Source organism: Colobus angolensis, unplaced genomic scaffold, assembly GCF_000951035.1.
Source record: "Colobus angolensis palliatus isolate OR3802 unplaced genomic scaffold, Cang.pa_1.0 Scaffold71, whole genome shotgun sequence".
NCBI lineage: Eukaryota > Metazoa > Chordata > Mammalia > Primates > Cercopithecidae > Colobus > Colobus angolensis.
Window position 1 is genome coordinate 9966130 of NW_012120821.1, and position 20951 is coordinate 9987080.

General features: G+C 56.9%; 1 protein-coding gene across 3 annotated transcripts in view; it reads right to left on the minus strand.

The window, feature by feature from the left end:
* The window catches only part of DAB2IP (DAB2 interacting protein), a 252928-nt gene that overhangs the window by 13286 nt on the left and 218691 nt on the right, over nt 1-20951 (minus strand). For all 3 annotated transcript variants that reach the window (XM_011927387.1, XM_011927386.1, XM_011927388.1), the window contains 8 exons: nt 15043-15196; nt 13238-13336; nt 11799-12353; nt 8568-8712; nt 8339-8483; nt 5517-5753; nt 3611-3812; nt 1497-1675 (listed from right to left, as the gene is read on the minus strand). In XM_011927387.1, coding sequence (XP_011782777.1) covers nt 1497-1675; nt 3611-3812; nt 5517-5753; nt 8339-8483; nt 8568-8712; nt 11799-12353; nt 13238-13336; nt 15043-15196 — 1716 coding nt within the window. The remainder of the gene's footprint in view (nt 1-1496; nt 1676-3610; nt 3813-5516; nt 5754-8338; nt 8484-8567; nt 8713-11798; nt 12354-13237; nt 13337-15042; nt 15197-20951) is intronic.

The window sequence follows — 20951 nt, forward strand, 5'->3', positions numbered from 1 at the left end:
AGACTGGTAACTGAAGTGGGGGCCTAGTGAAACCTCCTCTTGCTCAGCCTCCTGCTGCCGCTCCCTTGTTTGACTGGCAGGCGGGGGCTGGAGTTCCTGGCAAAAACAAGGAATGAGAGCAGGCTCCATGGAGAGCATGACTCGGTGGGAGGGCTGCACTTGCCCTGGCCTCCTCCTCACTCTACGCTTTTCTCTGGCCTCTCCCTGGCCCCTCCCCAGAAGCTAGCTCCTTTAGAAGAAAGCACAACTGTGGTGGGGGCCGGGGGGCTTTGGAGAGAAGAATGTGGGTGGGGGGAACTGAAGGCAGCAAGGACTTGGGGGGGTTGATATGGCTTGGAATGAGGAATGGGTTGGCTTAGCCTCAGATGGCAAGGAAGCGCCACTCCCTGAGATGGGCAGCAGTAGCCACTCGGGGCTGCAATGTTCATGGGCCTGGGAGAGCTGGCTAGAGCAGCAGATGAGCCAGGAAAGATGGAGAGCAGTGGGAACCTGGCTGCCCAGGCCACACACCAGGTCGGTCTTTTCACAACTCACGGGCCCGGCTGCCTCTCAGCCTCTCAAGGGCTATCCACCACACCCCCCACTTCAAACTCTTGGCCCGTGACTCTGCTTGGCTTCGCTTGGCACATTCACCAAACAGATCCAATGCAAGACTCAGTGGACCTGCATCTCTGACCCCTCCTGGGCTCCCCTAACCTCAGGTTCTTGATCTCAGCAGGTTCTTAATCTCAGCACCCTCCCCTGCTTAAAAGCCTGCCTTGCCACTGCCTCAGGGAGACCATACTCCCAACTCCGCTGCTGCAGCCAAGGCTTCACATGCTGGGGTAAGAGGGATCCCCGGTGGGAGAGGGGAGAGTAGCGGTGGAGCAGAAATGCTTCAACATGAACTGAAAGAAATGTCCCTATTTTGACTTAAACAAGAATGTTTTGCCTTCCAATCTGCCTTGTGTGTGTCTTATTTAGACAAAGCAGACCCCAGGACTGGGTCTCAGCAACACTTTATGTTTTCTGGGGTTCCCAGCCTCCAAGCCTGGCAGAGCCACCGAACTCCTATTGAAAACACCCCCAGCTAAACACTACTTCTGAAGATTCTGACTCAGGCTCAGGAAATACCAGGAACATGTGTATTTTTAACAAATATCAGGCGATCTGGAAATGCTGGGGGTTATTTGGGACCAGTAATTATTCTTTGACACATCATGTCTTTGCTTGTGCTTGTCCCTCTACCTAGAATCCCTTTTCCACCAATGGAAATGATACTTTTCTTAGAACATTAAAAAAGAAAAGAAAAAAACTATAGCATCACCTCCTCTAGGAAGGCTTCCCTGATTATTCCCAAATGGAGGTTCACCACTTAGGACCTGTACAACTCAAGTCTTGCCAGGTTTGTTTATAAACACTATGTAGGCATTCTCTTTCCCCATCTGAGATTACAGGTGGGCTGTGCCTAGTCTGCACACACACCCACCACACCCAACATTCCTGGCAGCTCTTACCCGGAAAGATCATTCTCGATCACCATCTTCTGCAGCCCAGCTGAGATGCTGCTGCTGCCAGAGCCCGGTGTGGAGGCCAGGTCGTTGGTCCCTGGCAGCTGCCCACTACCCGGGGTGCTCAGCGCTGTGTGGACATCCCTCAGGATCCGAGGCAGGGGTCCCAGTTTGGACACTATGCTCTGCAAAGGCACAGCAAGAGGCAGGCATGACCTCCTGGGACCACACAGGTAGGCTATATGTGCTGCAGCCACTGTGGCTGAAAACCACCGTGGAGCCTGTCAGAAGTGCAGATCCCCACCTGCCGCCAGTCAGAGCTGCTGGGTCTGGGACGGGGGTGAGCCCAGGAATCGGTAAATCTACGTTTTTAACCAGCTCCCAGATATTTCTGGGGCAGGAGTAGGAGGCCCACAGGGGGAGATGCTGACCTAGTGCAAGCCTCTCCTTCAGTTTGCCCTGCCCTGATGCCTCCGCAGAGAGGAAAGCACACATGGAATCCCAGCATTTCCACACCTCCACCTCTCCATCTAGAGGCTTCTGTGACAGCCCCTCTCACATCATCTACTCCATGGGATAGGCTGGGGCCTGACCCACTTTGGCACCTGAGGACCAGTGGAGATGGTCCAGGCACCCCCAGGTGCTGGTCAGGCAGAAGGCAGAGCCTGAACCCATCTGAACCTTGCTGGCACGCTTTAGAGGACTTGAGGGGCAGAGGATTCTAGGCTATGGGGACACTGCCTTCACCTGTTTATGCACAAGCTTCCACAGAGGTCTCTGTGAGAAAACAAAGTGTGAAAACTCATGCAGGCAATAGAGCACACAATTGAGAGGCAAACAGTTGTGTTTCAAATCCCTGTTGCACCCTATCACTGGTGTGACAATACCAATCACCTTCCATTCTTCCTGCCTGGTTGTGCAGATACGTGGACAGCACAGGGGGAAGGTAAGTGGTGGCAGTGACAGTGATTGGTGTTGGCTGCAGTGCAGGGACTGGAACCAGTGGAAAGGAGGGTCTCGGCCCTCATTTCCATTTCTCCCTCCTGTGTCTCTCACAGCCAAGGGCAAGTGGATACAAATGAGCAAAAATGATGGCCTCTGACTGCAAAAACACCTATTTCTAGTGAAAAGTCAGGACTAACCTAAGTGTCCATCAACAGGGCACTGGTGAAATAAACAGCATTCATATGATGCAGTCATTATAAAGCCCCTGGCGGTGGTGCAGATTGCACTGACAAGCAAAGAGGCCCACAATAGAGTGGTAAGAAATGCACACAGCAGCATACACAGTACGTTCTCGCTTTAAAACGAACTGAAAAAGGGAAAGAGCTCTATGTGTGTGCGCCTGCATGTTTGTGCGTGCTTACACATGCACAGATCGCGTCCAGGAGGCTGCATACCAGTGCTCTGAGCGGTCACCTCTAGGGAATGGGACCAGGAGGCATGAAGGGCCTTCCAGGCCAGTTTCAGCACTTTACAAAAGTAAGGTGCTCCCTTGGAGCCCTAGAAAGCAACAGATATTTGGGAAGAAGTTCCTGGTAGACCCAGCCCTTAAGTCCAAGAACTAACTGCTCACTATGTGGGCTGAGGCTGGGGGTCAGTGAAGTCTCAGGCTAGGGAGGGCTCACTTCAGGTGACTGCAGCAGTGTCAGAGGTGTCTAGGGAGTAACCTTGTCAACAGATGGTCAAGGGCCGTCCTAGAAAGGTTTCCAACTTCCTGCTGGACAAGTGGAGGCACAGGGTCTTGAGTCATCTTCTTCATACAGGTGAATTCACGATCCAAGTTTATTTCTCACATGCTTTGGCAGGCAGCACAGAGGCGCTTGTCCACTAAAGGCTGAGTGCATGCGGAATACCCCAGCCCTAGTACCCAGAGTGGGGCTGCCTTGGCAGATACTGCTGGGTGAACACAACATTTGCCCACAGAGAAAATGGGGCCCACAGATCCCCAGTGTGTTCTGACAGGACCTGGCCTGGAGCCCTGGGCTCCTGGTATGCAGTTAGCTCCTGATCATGCCACATGGGCGAATTCTCTGCCCTCCATGGTTACTCTGGAAGGGGGAACACTAAAAGCCTAATGGTAGCTTTTGGCCCCACCTCCGCCCCACAGCCACAGGCACCTGCTCCAGCTGGCTGATGGCCTCCCAGAGCAGTGAGTGCAGGCTGGAGAGCTCGCGGCCCAAGTCGATGTAGCCCTCGAAGCCAGCTGTGTTGGAGAGGGTCTCGGGGTTGGAGATCTCCAGCAGGAAGCGCTGCATGTTGGTCCACTCATGCTCTAGGAACTGGTTCATGAAGGACATGTACTCCTCCTTGCTGCCGAATCTGGACAGAGGGTAGCTGGGTGAGCACTCTGGGCCCAGGCAGGCCCTGCCCAGGAACTCCCTCCACTGGGACACCACCACCTGCTTTCCCCACCGTGGCCGGCTCCCACCCCACTCACTCCCCAAGTCAGCTGAATATGCTTTGGCCCAGGTCACCAGGGCCCTCCTTGCTCATGGTAACAGTGACCCTTTTCTGAACCTTTTATCTCAGGACCTGGAATGTTCTGTGTCCCCCATACACTGCCTGTTAACAGTGTCCTTCCACTTTTCCTCCAAGCTTCACTGTCCTGGTATGCAGATGATGCTCAATCCATGCTCAACCCAGGTCTCCCAATGAGCTTTCAGACATGTATTAATATATCCGCAGGCACCTCCCCCGGGAGTCCCTCCTACTTAGCCTGGCCACACCTGAAGTCATCACCATCACCCAAACCCATGCCCTCCTCCTGAGTTCCCTATCCTAAGTGGAGACCCCACTACCCATACAGATACCTGAGCCAGAACCTCTGGCAGTTGTCAACTCCTCCCTCTTCCTCGTTCCCAAATGGCATGGCCCGCTGATTTTGCCTTCTAATAACCCCTAACCTTGTCCCTTGCAGCCACTGCCTCCTGTACCCCCTCCCCTCCCTGCCAATTTTCTGCCATTGTTGCTGGAACCACAGCTACACTCTCCTTTCAGGTCTTCTGGCTACCATCCTGCTCCCTGCAACCCATCTGCCCACTGCTGTCAGGGTGAGCTTTTCAGGGTCCAGAACAGAGGAAGGCCATCCTCTCTCTTGTTTAAAATTCTCTGGTGGCTCCCACAACCCTGTCTGGACTTCAGGTCCTTGCTGTCCTCTTAGGTCTCACTGCCAGCTTCTCCTGACCTGGCACAGCACATGGCCCTCCCTGGGATGTCTGGCCTCTGCTCCTCGTCCTTGAGATAATGAACGCCTCACCCTGACATGCAGTTGCGGAATCTTGTCACCCTGGAGGCTTTCCTGTCTCCTCTCCCAACAAGCTGAGCGCCTTTCTAAGAGGCTCATGTGTGTCTGTCACTGCTATCCTGCTTATTCCACACATCTCCCTGGCTGAAGTACTGAGCACTACCAGGGCTGATTCATCTTGGTACCGTCAGAGCCCAGTACACAGAGAGCCCCAGGATGGGGCTCAATCCACGCTTTGAGAATGAACAACAGTGAGATGACCCAGCCCTTCTACTTCTGCCCGCTTGCTCTAAGGATGCAGCCGAAAACACCAATAGTGCTTTATCAGCAAAGAAAGACATCCTGACAGCAGGAGACCAGGATAGTGGTGCCCAACCCGAGTGTCCAAGCACAGGGAATGGGTCAAGGAAATATGGGCTGGTTCCCCTTGGAGGAATATTAGTCATTTATTTCAAAACAGGGCTTAATGAATGCTAAAGGATATGTGAGAATCCTTATAATAATACATTAATTCAAAAAAGCTGAAGGAAAAAAAAAGTCTCATGTTGCCACCTTTAAAAATCAAGAAACATACCAAAATGACATATACCTTGAGATGAAGGATAGAGTGTGGAGATTTTATTTTTTAAAAAGTGGGAAGGAGAAGGACTGAGGATGACAGGGACAAAACCAGGGCCTGTTTATGGTCTCTGCCCAGCTTGGGGACAGAAACACCCCCAGGGCTTGCCCTGTGGATGTCAGCCCTGCCCACTCTGCCTGGTGAGGGAGGAGGCACTCACTTGGCAAAGTTGGCCAGGTTCTGGGTGACCTTGGCGATGAGGGTGAGGGTGCGGGCAGTGCGGTCATCGGGGTACTCCTGCAGCAGGTTGAAGAGTGAGGGCGACATGATGGCTGGGCAGAGGAAGCGCAGGAAGAGGGAGGCGCTGATGAGCCGCTCACTGATGTCCGGCCGGCCGCGGCTGCTGCACTCCTGCCTCCACGAGGCAAACACCTCTTTCAACTCCCGTGGGAAGACGCTGTGCAGGGACAAACAAGGGTGGGCTTGGCCATCAGGCAGGGGCCCAGGACAGCAGGAACCCGCATTCCAACCGTGGCTCTACCCCACCAGCTGCGTGAGGTCAGCCCCACTGTCTGAGCTCTGAGGACACAGCTGTCTGGGGAGAGCAGTCAGTATAGGGCGACTGAAGCAAATACCCAGGCAGTAGGAGTGGGGAGACCAGGTTCCCATCGGGCAGTGGGCTCTCAGCGAAGGGCCAGGCCGGTGGGATGGGAGGAGGCCTGAGGAGCTGGCTCTCCATCCTAACCAGAATTAACTGCCAAGGGCCAGTGCTGAACCGCCTATCCAGCTTCTGGTCTGGGCCCTCCCCACCTCTTCCCCAGTCTCTACTTCATTTTTCAACCCCAACAGCAGGCATCTGGGTCTAGGGGGAAGTGAGGAAAACAGGAATAGACCACTATTCCTTGGGTTCCCATCACTGGCTTTGAGACTCATTTCCTTTGCTTGAATGATGTCATAGGAATCTGGGATTTCCTACAAGCTCAGAAAGATCAACGAGATGGGACTACCCCTGAACACAGTGGGAGAACACAGCTCTCCATTCTCTAGATGGGGAGGGAAAGGGAGGTAGTGACTGCCCCAGGGTGATGGAGCGAGTGGGCAGAGCTGGCCCTAGACAATGGGCTCCTGGTTCTACTGGGCATCTTGGCCTGCCGTGGTCAGGCCCACCTGGCCAACTTTTAAGTGGTTTTTCTATTTTTTTTTCCCTAAAAGATACATCTCCTAGCCTGGGGCAGGCCAGGCCCCAGTGGTCCCTGAACTCAGTCTACACTTGGCTCTGCCATGACCTCAGGGTGATGTGACCAAGGCCCTAACCCTCCTGGAAGAATTCGGTTTTCTCTCCCTTAAACTGAGAACGAGACCTGCCCTGCCAAGCTCACAGAGCCATCGTAAGGCTAAAACCCCAAGGCTATAATAGGCTTGAAGAACTTGAAATTTCTTCCCCCACAGGCCCAGCAGCCTGCTCAGCACGCTCTCCCACAATGCATGCTGGCTGACCCATCAAGGGCACGCCTAGCAGGGAATGAAGGTGAGCCACCTTTAGCCGTGGCTCTCACAGTGCCTGGCACAGAACTGGACAGGGGCAGGTGCTGAGTGGTGACATCTATCAATGGCCTTGTCCAGAATGGAGAGGTGCCTCTGACAAATGCCAGAAAGAGGAAATGGAAAATCACAGTCCACAAATGTTTTCCCTGAGTCACATGCCCAGCCCCCCTGGGAAGAGGGGGGAAAGCATGGCCCAGCTGGGAATGGGAAATGTGTTCCCAGAGTTCAAGGCCCTATAGTTGCTCTCCACCCCAAGCCCAAGGGTGTGGAAAGCTGTGCATTTGTGGCCCATCTTGAGGTGCCCATTTGGCCCAGGTAAGCACCTTGTATAGCCCATGGGCTAAGGCCCTGGGTGCCCACTCTCCTGGCTTTGCCCATTCCCCCCACCTTTTCTTGTCCTTGGGGAGCAGCAAACACTTCCCTGGCCCTCCTGTGTGCCCAGTCCTGAGCTGGTGGGCTCACCTTCCCCCAGGGTGCCCCAGCATTTGGAGGAAATGTTTCAGGCACAGGCACAACCCTATCCTGATGGGATCAGGGCTGTGACAGAGTGTACCCAGGTGTGTGGCCTTGCAGCAGGAAAGGCAGGAGTGTATGCAGGTCAAGGTGCAGGTGAGTGAGAGACACACGTAACAAGGAGTGAGGTACGGCCAGGGAGGGAGTGGTGTCAGAAGAGGCTGCGGACGGAGGCTTGGGTGGGTGGGGGCTGTAAGCCCTGAGCTGGAGGGGAACACAAGTTAAACCTGGGCAGCTCCTCTGGGGTGAAAATGAACCCACTGCTTGGACTGACAGCAAGGCCCTCCTGGACGGTCCCATGTGCCACCACAGGAGGAGGCTGTACTCGGCACCAGGCTGGCTGGCCACCACACACATATACCACAGGAGCAAGCCGGTGGCCGTGAAGTCAGCCTTACCGCAAGTTTCTCCGGGACTGATTCTGGCCCTGCTGAGGGGCCTGTCTGAGCACCCCACTGCTGCATGCCCTGCTGCTTTCCAGGAATGGCAGAGCCTGCAGACCCCACTGTACTTCAGTCTAGTCCTTTCTCTTTATTCTCTAGTCCTAGCAAGAGGCCTGCCTGGTGCTCAGGCCCCCAATGTGCCCCTGCTGGACCCCATCACAAGACTGTGACATGAACACCTTAGCTCCCAGGGACAGGTGAGGAGCCTCAGAAGAAGCCATCCACCCACCCCAACTGGGGGCCCGCACAGGGTCTGTCAGTCTCACTCCCGCTGCAGCCCAAGCACCCACAACAGCCCCCAGCACATGAAGGGTGCTCTCTTATCACCAGAAACGGTGGACTGGTGTGTCCAGGTTCTTTCCACCACAAAGCCACAGCAATGTGCTAAACGCTGCCTCACCTGAGAGCTCAAAAGGGACTAGGCCAGAGGACTGGCAAGTCAGTACAACTCAGGGGCCAGGCAGCACCGGGCACACTGCAGGTGCCAGACACTGAAGGACGGGGAAGGTGACAGGGTGGGAGGCCTGGGCGCTGCACTGACCAGTAGGAGTTGATGATCTTGCAGAAGGCCAGCTCGCAGCACATCTTGAGGTTGCCCTGGTGCTCTGGGAGGTCAGCGGCTGAGCACTTGCTGGGATCCACCTCGCAGTTCTCATCTGACTCGTACAGTGCTTTGATGAACTCACCTATGGCCAAGTGGGCAGGGAGTGGGGAGTGAGGACCTGGCGGGCCCTGCCCACCCTCTGTCCTGCTGCTGGCCCACTTCCTACCTAGGGCATCCTGCAGGTACTTCTGGCCCACTAGCTTGAGGTACTCCTCGATGGCCTTGGTGGCCAGTGTGTTCTCCCGGAAGATGAGGTGCTCGTTGTCCCCGCAGCGGTCCACCTCTGACATCATCAGGTCTGTCAGGAAGTCCTGAGGAGGCAGGAGGTGGGGAGAGCAGGACCTGAGCTGGCCTGGCATGGAGGCTCCTAGGATTCCAGACCTAGCCAGAGAAGCCCTGGCATTTTGAGGCCGCTTCATCACCAAGATGCAGGGGTCCCCGGGAGGAATAGTGTGCCCACCTTTAGGGGCTGCTGGGGAGTGTGGGCAGGGCCGGGGCCCCCAGCCAAGGTAGGAGCCTAGAACTGGTGACAGTAGAGCCGGGTCTACGGATGGAGGCAGCCTGAACAAGTGCATGCCACATGGAGCCACAATCCCCCACCACCACAGAGAATGGACTCATTTCCATGTATAGCCCTGATCAGGCCTGGCCTGGTGACCACAGCAGGACTCGCCTCTCCCCGCAGCATCAGTGCCAAAGAGGACAAGTGAGGCTGCCCTGTCTCATGGTAAAAATGGTCACCAGTATCCACCTGTGACTCGGGTGGGAGCTCCCACACCAGACACAGATGCCTTCTGTGCAGTCCCACTGCCCGGGGAGGTCATGAGCCACCATGCTCAGGCAGGTGAGAGCAGGAACTGATGTGCAACTGGCTGGAGAGGGAAGGTGGAGGTGCCACTGCCCACCTGGCAATCCGGGGTAGCAGCCCCTGGCCCATCAGGTCCCACACAAAGTGTTGTGGGAAAACCCCAGCACGGGAGCCCGAACCCACACCTTCCCCTCACTCTAGCAACCATGCAGATACTAACTACCTCCCTCAGGAGTCCCCCACCTCCTTGTACTTACAACCAACCTGTGGCTTGGGGGAGGGGAAGAAGATAGGAAAAACTGTCAGAGTTTCAAGGGAGGGTGACAGTCAGGGCAGGGGGCCACCTAGCACAGAGCCTGCAAGGCACCCAGGAGGGGTAGACCCAGGCATCTGTGCTCAAGAAATTCCTCACTCCAACATGCACGAGTGGGGTCCTTTAAAACAGAACTGAGATCTAGACACAGGAACTCAGGCTGCACAGCAGAGGCACAGAGAGACAGCAGGCGCCAAGAGGAAGCGGTCGTTGGCTTCCTGGGGATCATGTGGCCTGAGGACCCCTTCCTGACCAACAGGCGACCTCCAGGGTCACATTCTCTGAATACACTGAAGCAGGGGTCAGAGCTGCATCTCCCCTGGGGCTCCCGCTCAGGACCACAGCCTTCCTGAACTCCTGCAATGAGAGTCGGGCTCCAGTGCTGAGATGAGAACCTCCTGAGAGCCAGGACCCAGTAAGGGGGAAACCAATGCACACACAGCAGGAAAATGACTTGTCTATAGCCACACAGCCACCTGGGGCCAGATTTGGTCCAAGTCCCTTGTTTTCCAGACCCCATTACTCCTCTAGTCGTGGAGAGGGAAGAGGGGCTAGTTCCCAAGTATTCCAGAGCTGGGGGCTCAGGTGCTTGTCACCCCAGTAGCACAAGTTACTTTCCATCTTTCTATCTACTCCTCCGCAAACCCACTGAGGGCCTCTGGGGTTGGCTGCGGCCCTGGCTTCATCTCCCTCCACACTGAGCACCTGGACACACCTATCATCTCAGGCTGCTTCAGGGAGGAATCCGCTTCTCAGAACAGGCCAGCCCCAGCCCAGCCCTGGGGACCAGGTACTGAAACATCAGACACAACTGCAGAAAAGGCTCCAGCCTCTGCAGCTCTCCTCACTCCCTCTCCGGTGCCCACGGGTCCTTGATTCATTCCATTTCCCAGCATACGTCTCCTGTGTTGACCAGCACATTAAGGACGGGGCAGCCAGAGCTGGCCCAACGTGCAGCCTAGCCAGTCAAGTCTGAAGGCTGGAGAAGGTGAGGGAGGAAGTAGTCGAGCACTATACCTCTCTAGTTTTCCTCAAACTGCTCCCCATCGCAGGTCCACGGGGAGGAGGTCCCCGCCCCAGCCCTGCACTTGCAGCATACAGCAAGTCCAAGAGGGAGGGGTGCTGCAGAGGGTTCCCACTGCAGAGGCTGCTGAGGCTTCCAGCCATGGCCTCCCCTTCCAGAGCCTCTAGGAACAGGTGAGAGGGTGAGGGACCTCCACGAGTCTTGTGCCCTGGACTCTGCCCTGGGGTACCTGGGGCATGGCTCCCAACTGTGCCTCCCTGACCTAGGGCTAAGAGCCTAGGACCTTGACACAGGGCGCCCCTCGGCCACCTGTCACTTGGCTCACAACACGCCACTGTCCAGAGGGCAGAGGCCCTAGTCCTTAGCCCTGCACCAGGGTCCATCTACGCTGCAGAGGCCTCAAGTCCAGCCCATTTCCCACCCTCTCTGGGCAGCTTCCTGAATGGCAGGTGGCAAATGTAAAGAAAGGTTGCCTTCGAGGCCCACAGACTATGCTCTACTGCCTTCCTAGGGGCATCCTGGTCCAGGAGCCCATTTGTCCCCAAACCAGGTAGGCGGGGCTGAGGCATGGCTTGCATGGTGGGCTGCTGGGCCCATCTTTGGGAGTGGAAGGTGAAAGGGGTTATGGGGATGGACACTGGGCACCTCTGGCCCTGAACTATGGCTTGCCTGGGTGGGTCTCAGATTCCTGCTTCTGTAAGGCTCTGGGGTGGGGCCAGCTAACCCTCAAATGGTACAATTTTGACTGCGTCTACCTGTGTGAGAATCTGTGTGTCTGGATGAGAGCGTGGGGTGAGGTGGAGCTGTGATGGAGACTCATCTGTGCATCCTGCTGGGGAGGTCTGCCGACCTCCATACCCTACAGGGGATGTGTGTTTGGCTCACTGGGGCTGGTGGCGTTGTGGGACCCATATGCTGGGACAGCCAGCCACCCGGCCTGTTCCCCTGGAGCCTCAGGGGGTCAGTCCTCTGTAGTAGCGGTAGAAGGCACCTCAACCCAAGCCCACTCCCTCACTACCAGCTGCAATCCCATCCGCTGGTTCCACACAGGCCTCAGTGATCAGCTCCAGCCACAGAGCGGGAGTACAAAACGCCCAGCCCACAACAGAACTCCTGGGTTTAGGGAACCTATCTGGTAGTGACTGGTGCCTCCAAGGCCTTCGTTAGGCCTGAAATGTATGGACGTGGGGAAGGGCAGGTAACCCAGCACTGTCGCCCAGCCTGTGTCAGGAGCTGAGGGGCCTGCACGCACCTTCACCTTGCCTGTGCTCTGCAGGATGTGCACCAGGGCAGATGCCATCTCCTCCTTGGTCTTGGCACTGAGGATGGGCTCGAGGGCTGCACACAGCCCCAGGTAGTGGTTGGTGATGTGCTCAGCGAACTCTTTGTACATCTCCATGGGCAGGATGGTGATGGTTTGGTAGCGCGCCTTGATGCGGATCATGGGCCCAGGACCCTTGCCGCCCTTGGGGTTGGGCGTCACCACCGGGTACCACTTCTCCACGAACTGCCGCCCGGCCACCGAGGCAGCGGGCAGGCTCACCAGGCCCAGGTAACTGTTGCGCTCCTTCTTCTTCTTCTTGTCGGTCTCCCGGTACAGGTGGACAGTGACCGTGCGCAGGGGCGGCAGGTTGTGGAACTCGAAGTGCTCGCCCCAGAAAACATTGTCCGTCTTGAGCTTGCCCGTGGTGCGGGCGTAGAGCACATCATCCAGGCATAGCTCACACAGGTACTTCTTCTTGGCTGGCAGGTCCTTGGCCTCAATCACCCACAGCTTCAGGATGTGTTCCACACGCCGGCTGTTGTCCTGTATGTGCACGGGAGTCCGGGGTGGTCAGCTGGGGGTGCCACATGTAACCCCCAACTAGCCCAGAGCCTGAGAGTGCCTCAGACCCAGGAGGAGTTCTGAAGATGGAGGCCGCAGTGGGCGCCTGGACCCTGAGTCAGGATGAGGTGGGGCTGATGGACAAGGGCTGGATCTCTGGTCGACCTCACATAAGCTCACTCACCTTGGGCAAGTGACTTAACTGGAGCTTTGGGTTGCTTGTGTATAAAACAGGACTAAGGTAAACCCCCATCTCATAGAGAGCGAGACTGAGAGAGGCCAGCACAACGCCTGGCACATCACAGGCTATGCCATTATTAACTCTTCCTTAATTTGTTGGTCTGTACTGTAACTTAAGAGATGGCTATGGTGACTAGGACTTGGTCAGGCCCTCAAGTCGGCTAGGGAGACAGATACAGAAGCAGGGATTACAGTGGGGGCTCCCAGGACCTCACGGGGGAGCCCAGGGGCAATGGGAACACAGAGGACACCAGCCTGGGAGAGGGGTCCTCACCTGGAGGAGGGGCAGACACCTAAGCTGGAATGGGAAGATGAACAGAAGTCGGCCAGGGGCTGGGAAGTAGGGACAAGGGATCCCAGCAGAAGGACCCCAGGGTCCAGCACTCATTTCCCCAGCCCAGACTCAATGTGTAGTTTAGAAAACAGAGGCACACAGCACCTGTCTCAACCTGGCAAACTCAAACATCTCTTTCAGAGTCCACCAATATTGTCCACTTGGGTCCTGCTTCCACGCAGGCTGACCGCCCCCAATCCCAGGCCACATCACAGAGATGGTCTCTCTTGCTTCCTCATATCTGAGCCTACCTTCAGTCCCCCATGCTTTGGTGAGAGGGGTGCAGGCTTACCTTGTTGGGGTGCACTGCTCGCCGCAGGTTCTCCATCCACTTATCCCGCTCAGCTGCAGAACGGCAGGAAAAGCACTTGCTTCCTGATGACGTCGTCACCTGTGGGGAGCAGGCAAGACAGTGTGACGAGGGAAGGGACCACAGCAAGGGCAAGCAGTGATGGAAGAAGACCTTGGAGGCTCAGGGCACTCTGGCCATCAGGTCTGCATCACAGCTACAGGAAGCAGCCAGAACAAGGCTCACATGACCCTTCTACTTCATGTTTTGCAGGTGGTACACTGAGACCCACTGTCCCAGGGCAAGTCAGCAGCCATAGAGTGGCCCTGTCCTGCACCAGTGGGCTCCTCACTCGTCCCTCAGTGCCCTCTGTCCAATAGGAAAACATCCTCCTAAGTCTAACCTCCCTCTCCCTGAGATGGAAAGAGGGAAGGAACGAAGACCTCACCCAGGTCAGAGGGCAATGCTTAACCCGAGCATACTTTCCCTAAAGGTGGAACCACAAGAACCAAGGAGACAACCAAAGGTAGGTACCAGAATCCCCTCAGTCCTCAGCTGACAACTCTGAGGGTTCTCTTCCATCAAGCAACAGTGACAACGATGGTAATATAAGGCTGGTATTTTTTATGCCGGACCAGAGATGTGCCAGGCCCTAGGGTCCCCGGTCCCTGACACTTCTCCTCCCCTCCCTGTCTGACTCTCACTCCTCCTCTGGTCCAGCTTAGACATCTACTCCAGGTAAGGAAGCCAGTAAGGGCAATTCCTGCTATGTGTTCCCACTGCCCCTAGCAGCAGACCCAGGGCTCCGCAGGGGAAGCACGCTCTTCACTCGGCATTTGAGGGCCTGCACCTTCCGCAGCACCCCCTGCTGTGAACCAGCAGACAGGGCCATCTTCACCCTATCCATGGCAAGGATGTCAGAGCCCAGATCAAGCCCGGCTTGGTCAGGAGTCCTGAACCAGAAACAGTCCCTAGTGGGCACAGGGTATGGGGCAGGTGCCAGGCACCACTCTGTTTTTTCCCCCGGGCTGGGGGTGCCAGGAGATTGTCACACTAGTCCCCAAGTGGCTGCTTTTCATTACCAGGCTCATTCCTCTACCAGAGAGCTCTCCTAGTTATGCATGATTATTGGGGGTAGGAATCTTCCCAGAAACTGGTAGGAAGCAATATTAATAACTGGGGAAGCAATTAGGAACTCCCAGGAACACCTGCAACAACAGTAACCCTGCTCCCGGCTTGGTCTCAGTCTTGCTGTGTGACCTCTGATGTCTTCGTGCCTCCTCTGGGCCTCAGATCCCCCATTTCCTAGGAGGGACTAGACAGGTCATCCCCAGGTGGGTCACTGGCTCTCTGCATTCAAACCTCAGGTCGCAGAATGCCAGGGCAGGAAAGATTTGGGCTCTCATTGTTCACAAGCGGGAAACAGGCCCGGACAAGAGGAGACTCTCTGCTATCCACACTGCATTTGGGATGTGAGCAGGCTTTAAGACATGGGCTCTGGTGCTTAAGAAATTCAGGCTTTTCCCCTACTCCCTGTCACCCACTGGGGGCCCCAGCAGCTTCATGCTAGCATGGAGAACAGGTGCTGGCCCATTTCCAGAGAGCCCAGAGAGTAGGAAGGACAGCCCCTGCCCCAGCTCCACCTGGTGTCTTAGGAGCTGAAAGCTATCGGTAAATATGAGCCACTGTCCCCAAGACCCTGGCCCCTGCTGAGGCCACAGCAGATTGGACTCCAGGAGGATGTGGAGGAGACCAGACAGGCCAGGAGAGGATGGGGTGTCCAACCCAAGCCCTGCGATGGGACCCACCTCGAAGCAGTAGTCCTGGCCAAGGATGCTGCTGTGCACGGGTTTGATGACCACCTCTTCCTCCATGCTGAGGTCCAGCGCCTCCACCGCACTGCTGGGGCTGAGCAGGGACTCGTGGGAGCGAGACTCCTTCAGCCTTGGCATCAGATGGGACCTGGGGTGGCAGTAGGTGTGTCAGGCTGGGCCCCCACAGCCCAAGTCAAGCTGGTTGCCACGTCCCGCCCATCTGCCCCAGCCCTGTCCCTTCCAGCAGGCAGCCACTCCTCTCCACTCTCTCTCCGTTCTGTCTTAAGACATATTTGGGGGCAGGGCTGTCACAGAGACTGGTGGGAACCTCCTCCCCACTGCAGGAGTCTGGCTGGAGGCTCAGCCTCTCAGAGAGCAAGAAGGTGAGATCAGGGGGTCACTCCGGGGTTAATATTAGCAAGTGAGCCTGCAGGGTAAGGGCCAGCTTGGCTCCTGCGCAGTCTCAGAGACCCAAGGAAAGCCCACCTGATCCAGGCAGCTGTTTGCAGTTCTGGGCCCTTCCCCGTCTCCCCTCTCTTTTGCACTGGTCCCTGTCCAAGACTGAGCAGTCACTCTGTCCCAAGATTTATCCAGTATACCACTGCCAACAGCCCTTCCTCATACACTGTCCCACACCACAAGCCCCACACAAGCGAGAGCCACAGGGACCCTGCTGCTCCCATATTACAGATGAGGACAGCGAGGCGAGGCGAGTCTTGAAGCAGAAGGGATGCAGTAGTCTCTGCATAGTACCCGAGACACACGCTCCATCGGGGTCCACATACTCAGGGCCCGGGTCAGTAGCTCCGACAAAGGCACAAAGAGCACAGGGCTGATGCCACCTGGCACCCAAATGCAGACCAGACCTGGGCCCACTGCTCCCCTGCTGTGTGGCCCTGGGGAAATCGTTACCCTCTGAGCCTGTTTCCTCAGTGCATCACATGGAAAGCACCACAGACGGTACCGCTCCAGGGCTAGGTAAAATCTCTCCAAAGTCAGCAGCACAGAGCAGTGTCCTCCTACAGCCCCCAGCCCCCATGGTGGGGCAGAGAAGCAGGAGGATAGGCTGGGCCTGCTAAGACCACCTCCGGTGCAGAAGCTGAGCCCTGCTTGTGTCCAGGGCTCAAACCCTGGGGTTGGTGAAAAACCTACTCCAGGCTTAGCCCACACGGACCTCCTACCCTCAACGCCCTATGCCCTTTGGCTCCTGGCTCCAATGGTCCAAGTGCTTGCTCAGTCCATCATTCTCTCTCTGCCTCGCCAAACCAAGACCCCTACCTTGGGACATGCTGAGACTTGGCCCCTGACCTTGAGGGGCTCGCAGCGTGGCAGAGCCATCAGACACTTCCCTGTAGGGTGCATACCCTGTATACTCATTTCTGTAACTGCCCTGGGTCAGTGGGCTGAGGCCTACTCCGTGGGCACTCGAGAACCCAGAGGTGAGCAGGAAGGGCCCTGCTCAGAGGGACTCAGGCTGACAGTGGCCACCCTCCCACCCCAAGCTCCACATCTCCATGGCAACAGCCCTCTGAGCATAAGAGCCCTTCCTAACATGGAGTCCCATGCTAGATGCCATAAGGAGTCAGAGTTGAGGGAATCCCAATCCTTAGGTACCCCACAGAGGCCAGCCCATGAGCCCCAGTCAACCGGCTCCCTTTGACTCTCCACGCCCAGCATGAAGCTGGCCTCTGAAAGCAGAGGGAATGGGCAGAGCCAGAGGAAAACTGTGAGACAAGTTCAAGACAGGGGGAACCCTCCCCAACTCCTACGACAACTCCCACCTGGGGCTTCCTGTTGTGGCCTGAGCCCGTGGGCAAGCCCAGCATGTGCCTCTACTCCTCTGGGGCGCTCTCCCTGCGAGGCCCGGTTCACAAAGGGGCACTGTGGCCTACCCGCCACGCCACACCACTGTGTTGGAACAGGCCTCTTCTCCTGATAATCCCTCAAGGCCTTGCTCGAGCAGCCTGGCCGCCTCCCCATCATGGCAATGACCAATGCTGTGGGTGGGCCTGGCCTCCCTGGGCTGAGATTCCACCTGAGCCACCCACCTCCAAGGGCGGATTCCAGGCCTCCCTCCCACATGGGGCTTCATACCTCAGTGGAAGGGATGCTCTGCCTGACAGTAGGGAAGTCACCCTGGCTGGGAACGGCTGGGACCCATAGCCCCACAGGCCTGACGTCTGGAATCCAAAACCCAGCCCACAGTTTGGGATTGGGCTGCTTTCTGGCCCAGCTTGGAAAATCTCTGCCAGGTAATGATGCTGGGAGCTAGGGAGGGTGGGGTAGGGGCCCAGGAAGTACAGAGCGGGGAGCTGGTGAGCTGAAGCCGCCTCCTGCCTGGGGCGCATGGATGAGCTGGCTGTGAAGAGGAAAGGCGACGCATGCTTCAGCAGGCTGGACCTGCCCAGGGAAATCCAAGGAGACCCTGGTCCTGCAACCCCAGGAGCCCAGCAGGCCCAGGCCAGACCCCAAAATAGCCAGATGCTGGAGTCTGTGGTTGCAGAGCCCTCCTCTTCCTTCCCCACCATCCTGTCCCACAAGCATGCTCTGGCTGACCTGGAAAGGATCCTGGCAGAAGAGGGGGCTGGGGGGAAGCTCAAGGCCCTTAAGACACCTTAGACTGGCCCAGCCTACCTGGGCAGCCCTGACCCTCCCCACTTCCCTGGGGGCTTCTCCATGAGGTGGGATGTAGAGCAGAGGCTGCATCCATCCCTGCAGCCCAAGCTCTCTGGGGGGAAGAGGAATAGGGGCAGGGCAGGCCCAGGGAGGCCCAAGTGGTTCCCACAAAGTCTCCCAGGCTACTCCTTCCTGGATAGTACAGCAAGCCGGTGGTAGAGACGGGGCCAGTGGACCCATACCTCTCTCACTCACGTTCCTATGCATTTACTTCCTGACCAGCCTGGAGTCTACAGGCCCTGACACACAGTATCCTCGGTCCCTCCCTCATCTGGGCCCAGAGGGAGCTGGTCTGCTGTGACCCTGCCAGGGTGTGCCCATGGTGGTAGATGATAAGATGAGGGGGCTCAGGAAGGAAAAATGGCCATTTGGTCACTTCCTGAACCCAGCAGGACCAATTCAAGGTCCAAGAACTGCCTCTCTGGGAAGCCAGCCTTGTCCTGTGTCTGCAGCAGTGCCTGGCCACTTCACAGCCCCATCAGCCACCCAAGGCAGGCTTTTCCCCTCCCCTGGCTTCATCCCATGCTGGCACTATTGGGCCACTTCCTTTTTCACCTCCAGCCTCTGCCCTGCCAGGCTAGGGAAGCAGCGCATCAGAGACAGGCAGAAGATGGGTAGTAAAGACTGCCCAGGCTCCAAGGGGGCAGGGGTAGGCACAGCCTCCCTACCTGGGATACTCAGGTGAAAGGAGGTGAGCAGGCACTGGTCTCTACCTTGCTCCCATTCTACTCCCAGGAAGGGATGCTTGTAGGTACCCACCTCTAGTCAGCACCGGATGAGCGCCCTGCTGGTCACCTGCACATCCCTTTTTTCATATTTCAACTGCACACAGCTCTGCCAGGAGTATTCATCTACCCATTTTACAGAAAGGTATGACAGGGTCAGAGAGGAGCAGTTACTTGAGCCGCGCAAGGCCCCCTGCTGGGATGGGAACTAGGTCAGTCCAGGAGTCATGCCCACAGCTGCCCTATGTGGTGTGGTATCTGGGGGCTGATGCCCCTGTATTCAGGGCTTCTGCCGTCCCCCAGCCCTGGGTCCAGTCCCTCTCTGCTGCCCAAGGCTGGGGGTGGAAGAGAAGGTGGCCCAATTGCATGGCCCACGGCATCCTCCCGACCCTGTGCCCAGCTCAGTCTCATGATGTCTTTCCCCTCTGACCTCCTGTGGTCTCTGGAGGCTAGAGCTTTGGTCCCCTAGGTGAGGTGGCACCAAGGAGGGCAAAAGGCCTTCACATGGGGATTCCACCCCTGCAAACCACTTCCATGGCCCAGGTCTGAGCTACTTCTTACAACAACCCTGCCAGAATGTTGCATGTCTACTACATACAGAAGCAGGTCTCAAACCAGGGCGTGGGCTGCACACTGCCTGCCTCTCACCAGGGCAGAGCTGGCATCCCCAGGCCAGGCTTACTCTGGGCCATGCGTCACATGAACCACCGCACAAGTCACCTCACAGAATCTCCACGAGCCCAAGAGGCAGATGTTGACCTCACCCCGTTTTACAGGGGAGAAACTGAGGCCTGCCCCAGAGGGCAAGAGATGTGCCCAGCATCCCATCTTTGCTCTAGTGTTGCTGCCACACCCAAACCTTTTGGGTCCATTTCCTCATCTGAAAAAGAAGGAAGGAGGCTTGCTTCACCCAGAGAACACTGGCAGCCGGCACACACTGAAAGTGCTGTGAAGACAGCGCCTTCAGGGGGAGGTATTTCCCAGTCCTTTTGAGTTGTGGGAGTAAAGGGATCCCCTCTTGAGACCACACGGGATTCAATGCCAGCCCCAGAACTTGACACTCCGAGCCACTGGCTGGCATCTACCTGCCTGCCCCACCTGACCAGGCCCACTCTCGCAGCGGCCTGCCTGCTGGGACCCTCCATCCCAGGAAGCGGGAGTTTCAGGCAGGGCCCCAGGCATATGCTGTCCTTCCCCTTTTCTATCCAACCTTCAACACCTAGCTTCAGTGCCCCTTCTTCCCTGAAGCCTTCCTGGACTCCCTGGGCAGACAGCCATATCCAGGCTGTGCTGGGAAAGTCTGTCACAGAACTGTCTCCTTGTCAGGCAGGGGGTTCCTGGTGGGTAGGGTTGGGTCTGGCTGGCTCCAAGGTCCAGAGCCTTAGAGTTCCTGGACCAATACCCCAATACGCCAGCAGCCAAGGTCAGCTAAGCTCAGAGGGAACGGGAGGTCAGGGGGAAAAGGACAGTCCTCCCTCAGCCTGCAAACCCTGGTGACGTGGTTGTTCCCTTGGAGGAGGGACAAAGAAGGCCTGAGGGTGGGTTGTCAGGGCAGCTGCCTGTTCAAGGCCAAGTCCCAAGAGCAGCATTCCAATGTTCATTCCAGAGTCTCCGGGAAATGCCCCTGCCCTCGCTCTGTCCAATTATGGGCCGCTTCCCCCATCTCTCTCAAGGTTAGGAGGCTCATCCTACCCTCTGTGGCTACACCCTGCCCCCTACGGCTCCAGCCCTGAGACCCTTCTAAACATGGCAGATCACTAGCCCCATGACAGCGCTCCAGGGACCAGAAGCCCTTTACCTGTCCTCCATGGCGTGGAATCCTTACTGCTCCCAGGAAGGAGGTGGCACCATGACACCCAGGTCACACACGGGACAGCCAAAGCCATGGCTAGGGTGACCTGCCCTGGACTCCACTGCTACAGAGGAGCTTGGCCAGGGCATGGGAGGGCAGAGGGGAATGGGAGTTCCACTGGCTTTCTCCTGTCTAGACCACAGCAGCACCCACCACTGGACAAGCCACTCCACCCTGGCAGGGCCTCACGCCTGTCCCTCCTCTCTTTCCTCATGGCCTGTAAGATAATCAAGTCCCAGATACCTCAAGCTGGTGTCCCAGCCCTCCTGAAGGGCCCCTTGCACTACACCCTGGCCAAGTGACCTGGACTCTCCCCGCCAGCTACTTCCTGACAAAGCTGCCTACTCTTACCCTCCAGGCATCCATGTCCAAGCAGTCTCCTGAGCCTGTCCATTCTGCCTCTCCCTCCACTTCTTTGCCAAACAAAGCCCTTCCTCAGTTTTCAAGGGACAGCCCAATGTCACCACCACAAAGCGGTCTCTGGTCTCTCCAGACAGACAGCTCATACTATGCTACCTAAGCCCGCTCAGGGCCACAATCTCCCACCTGTCCCACTTAATTCTTGTTGACAATCCTGTCAGGACTAAAAAGGTGCACCTAGAAAGTTGAGGCGACCTGCCCAAGATCACATGCATAGCAAGTGGCCGAGT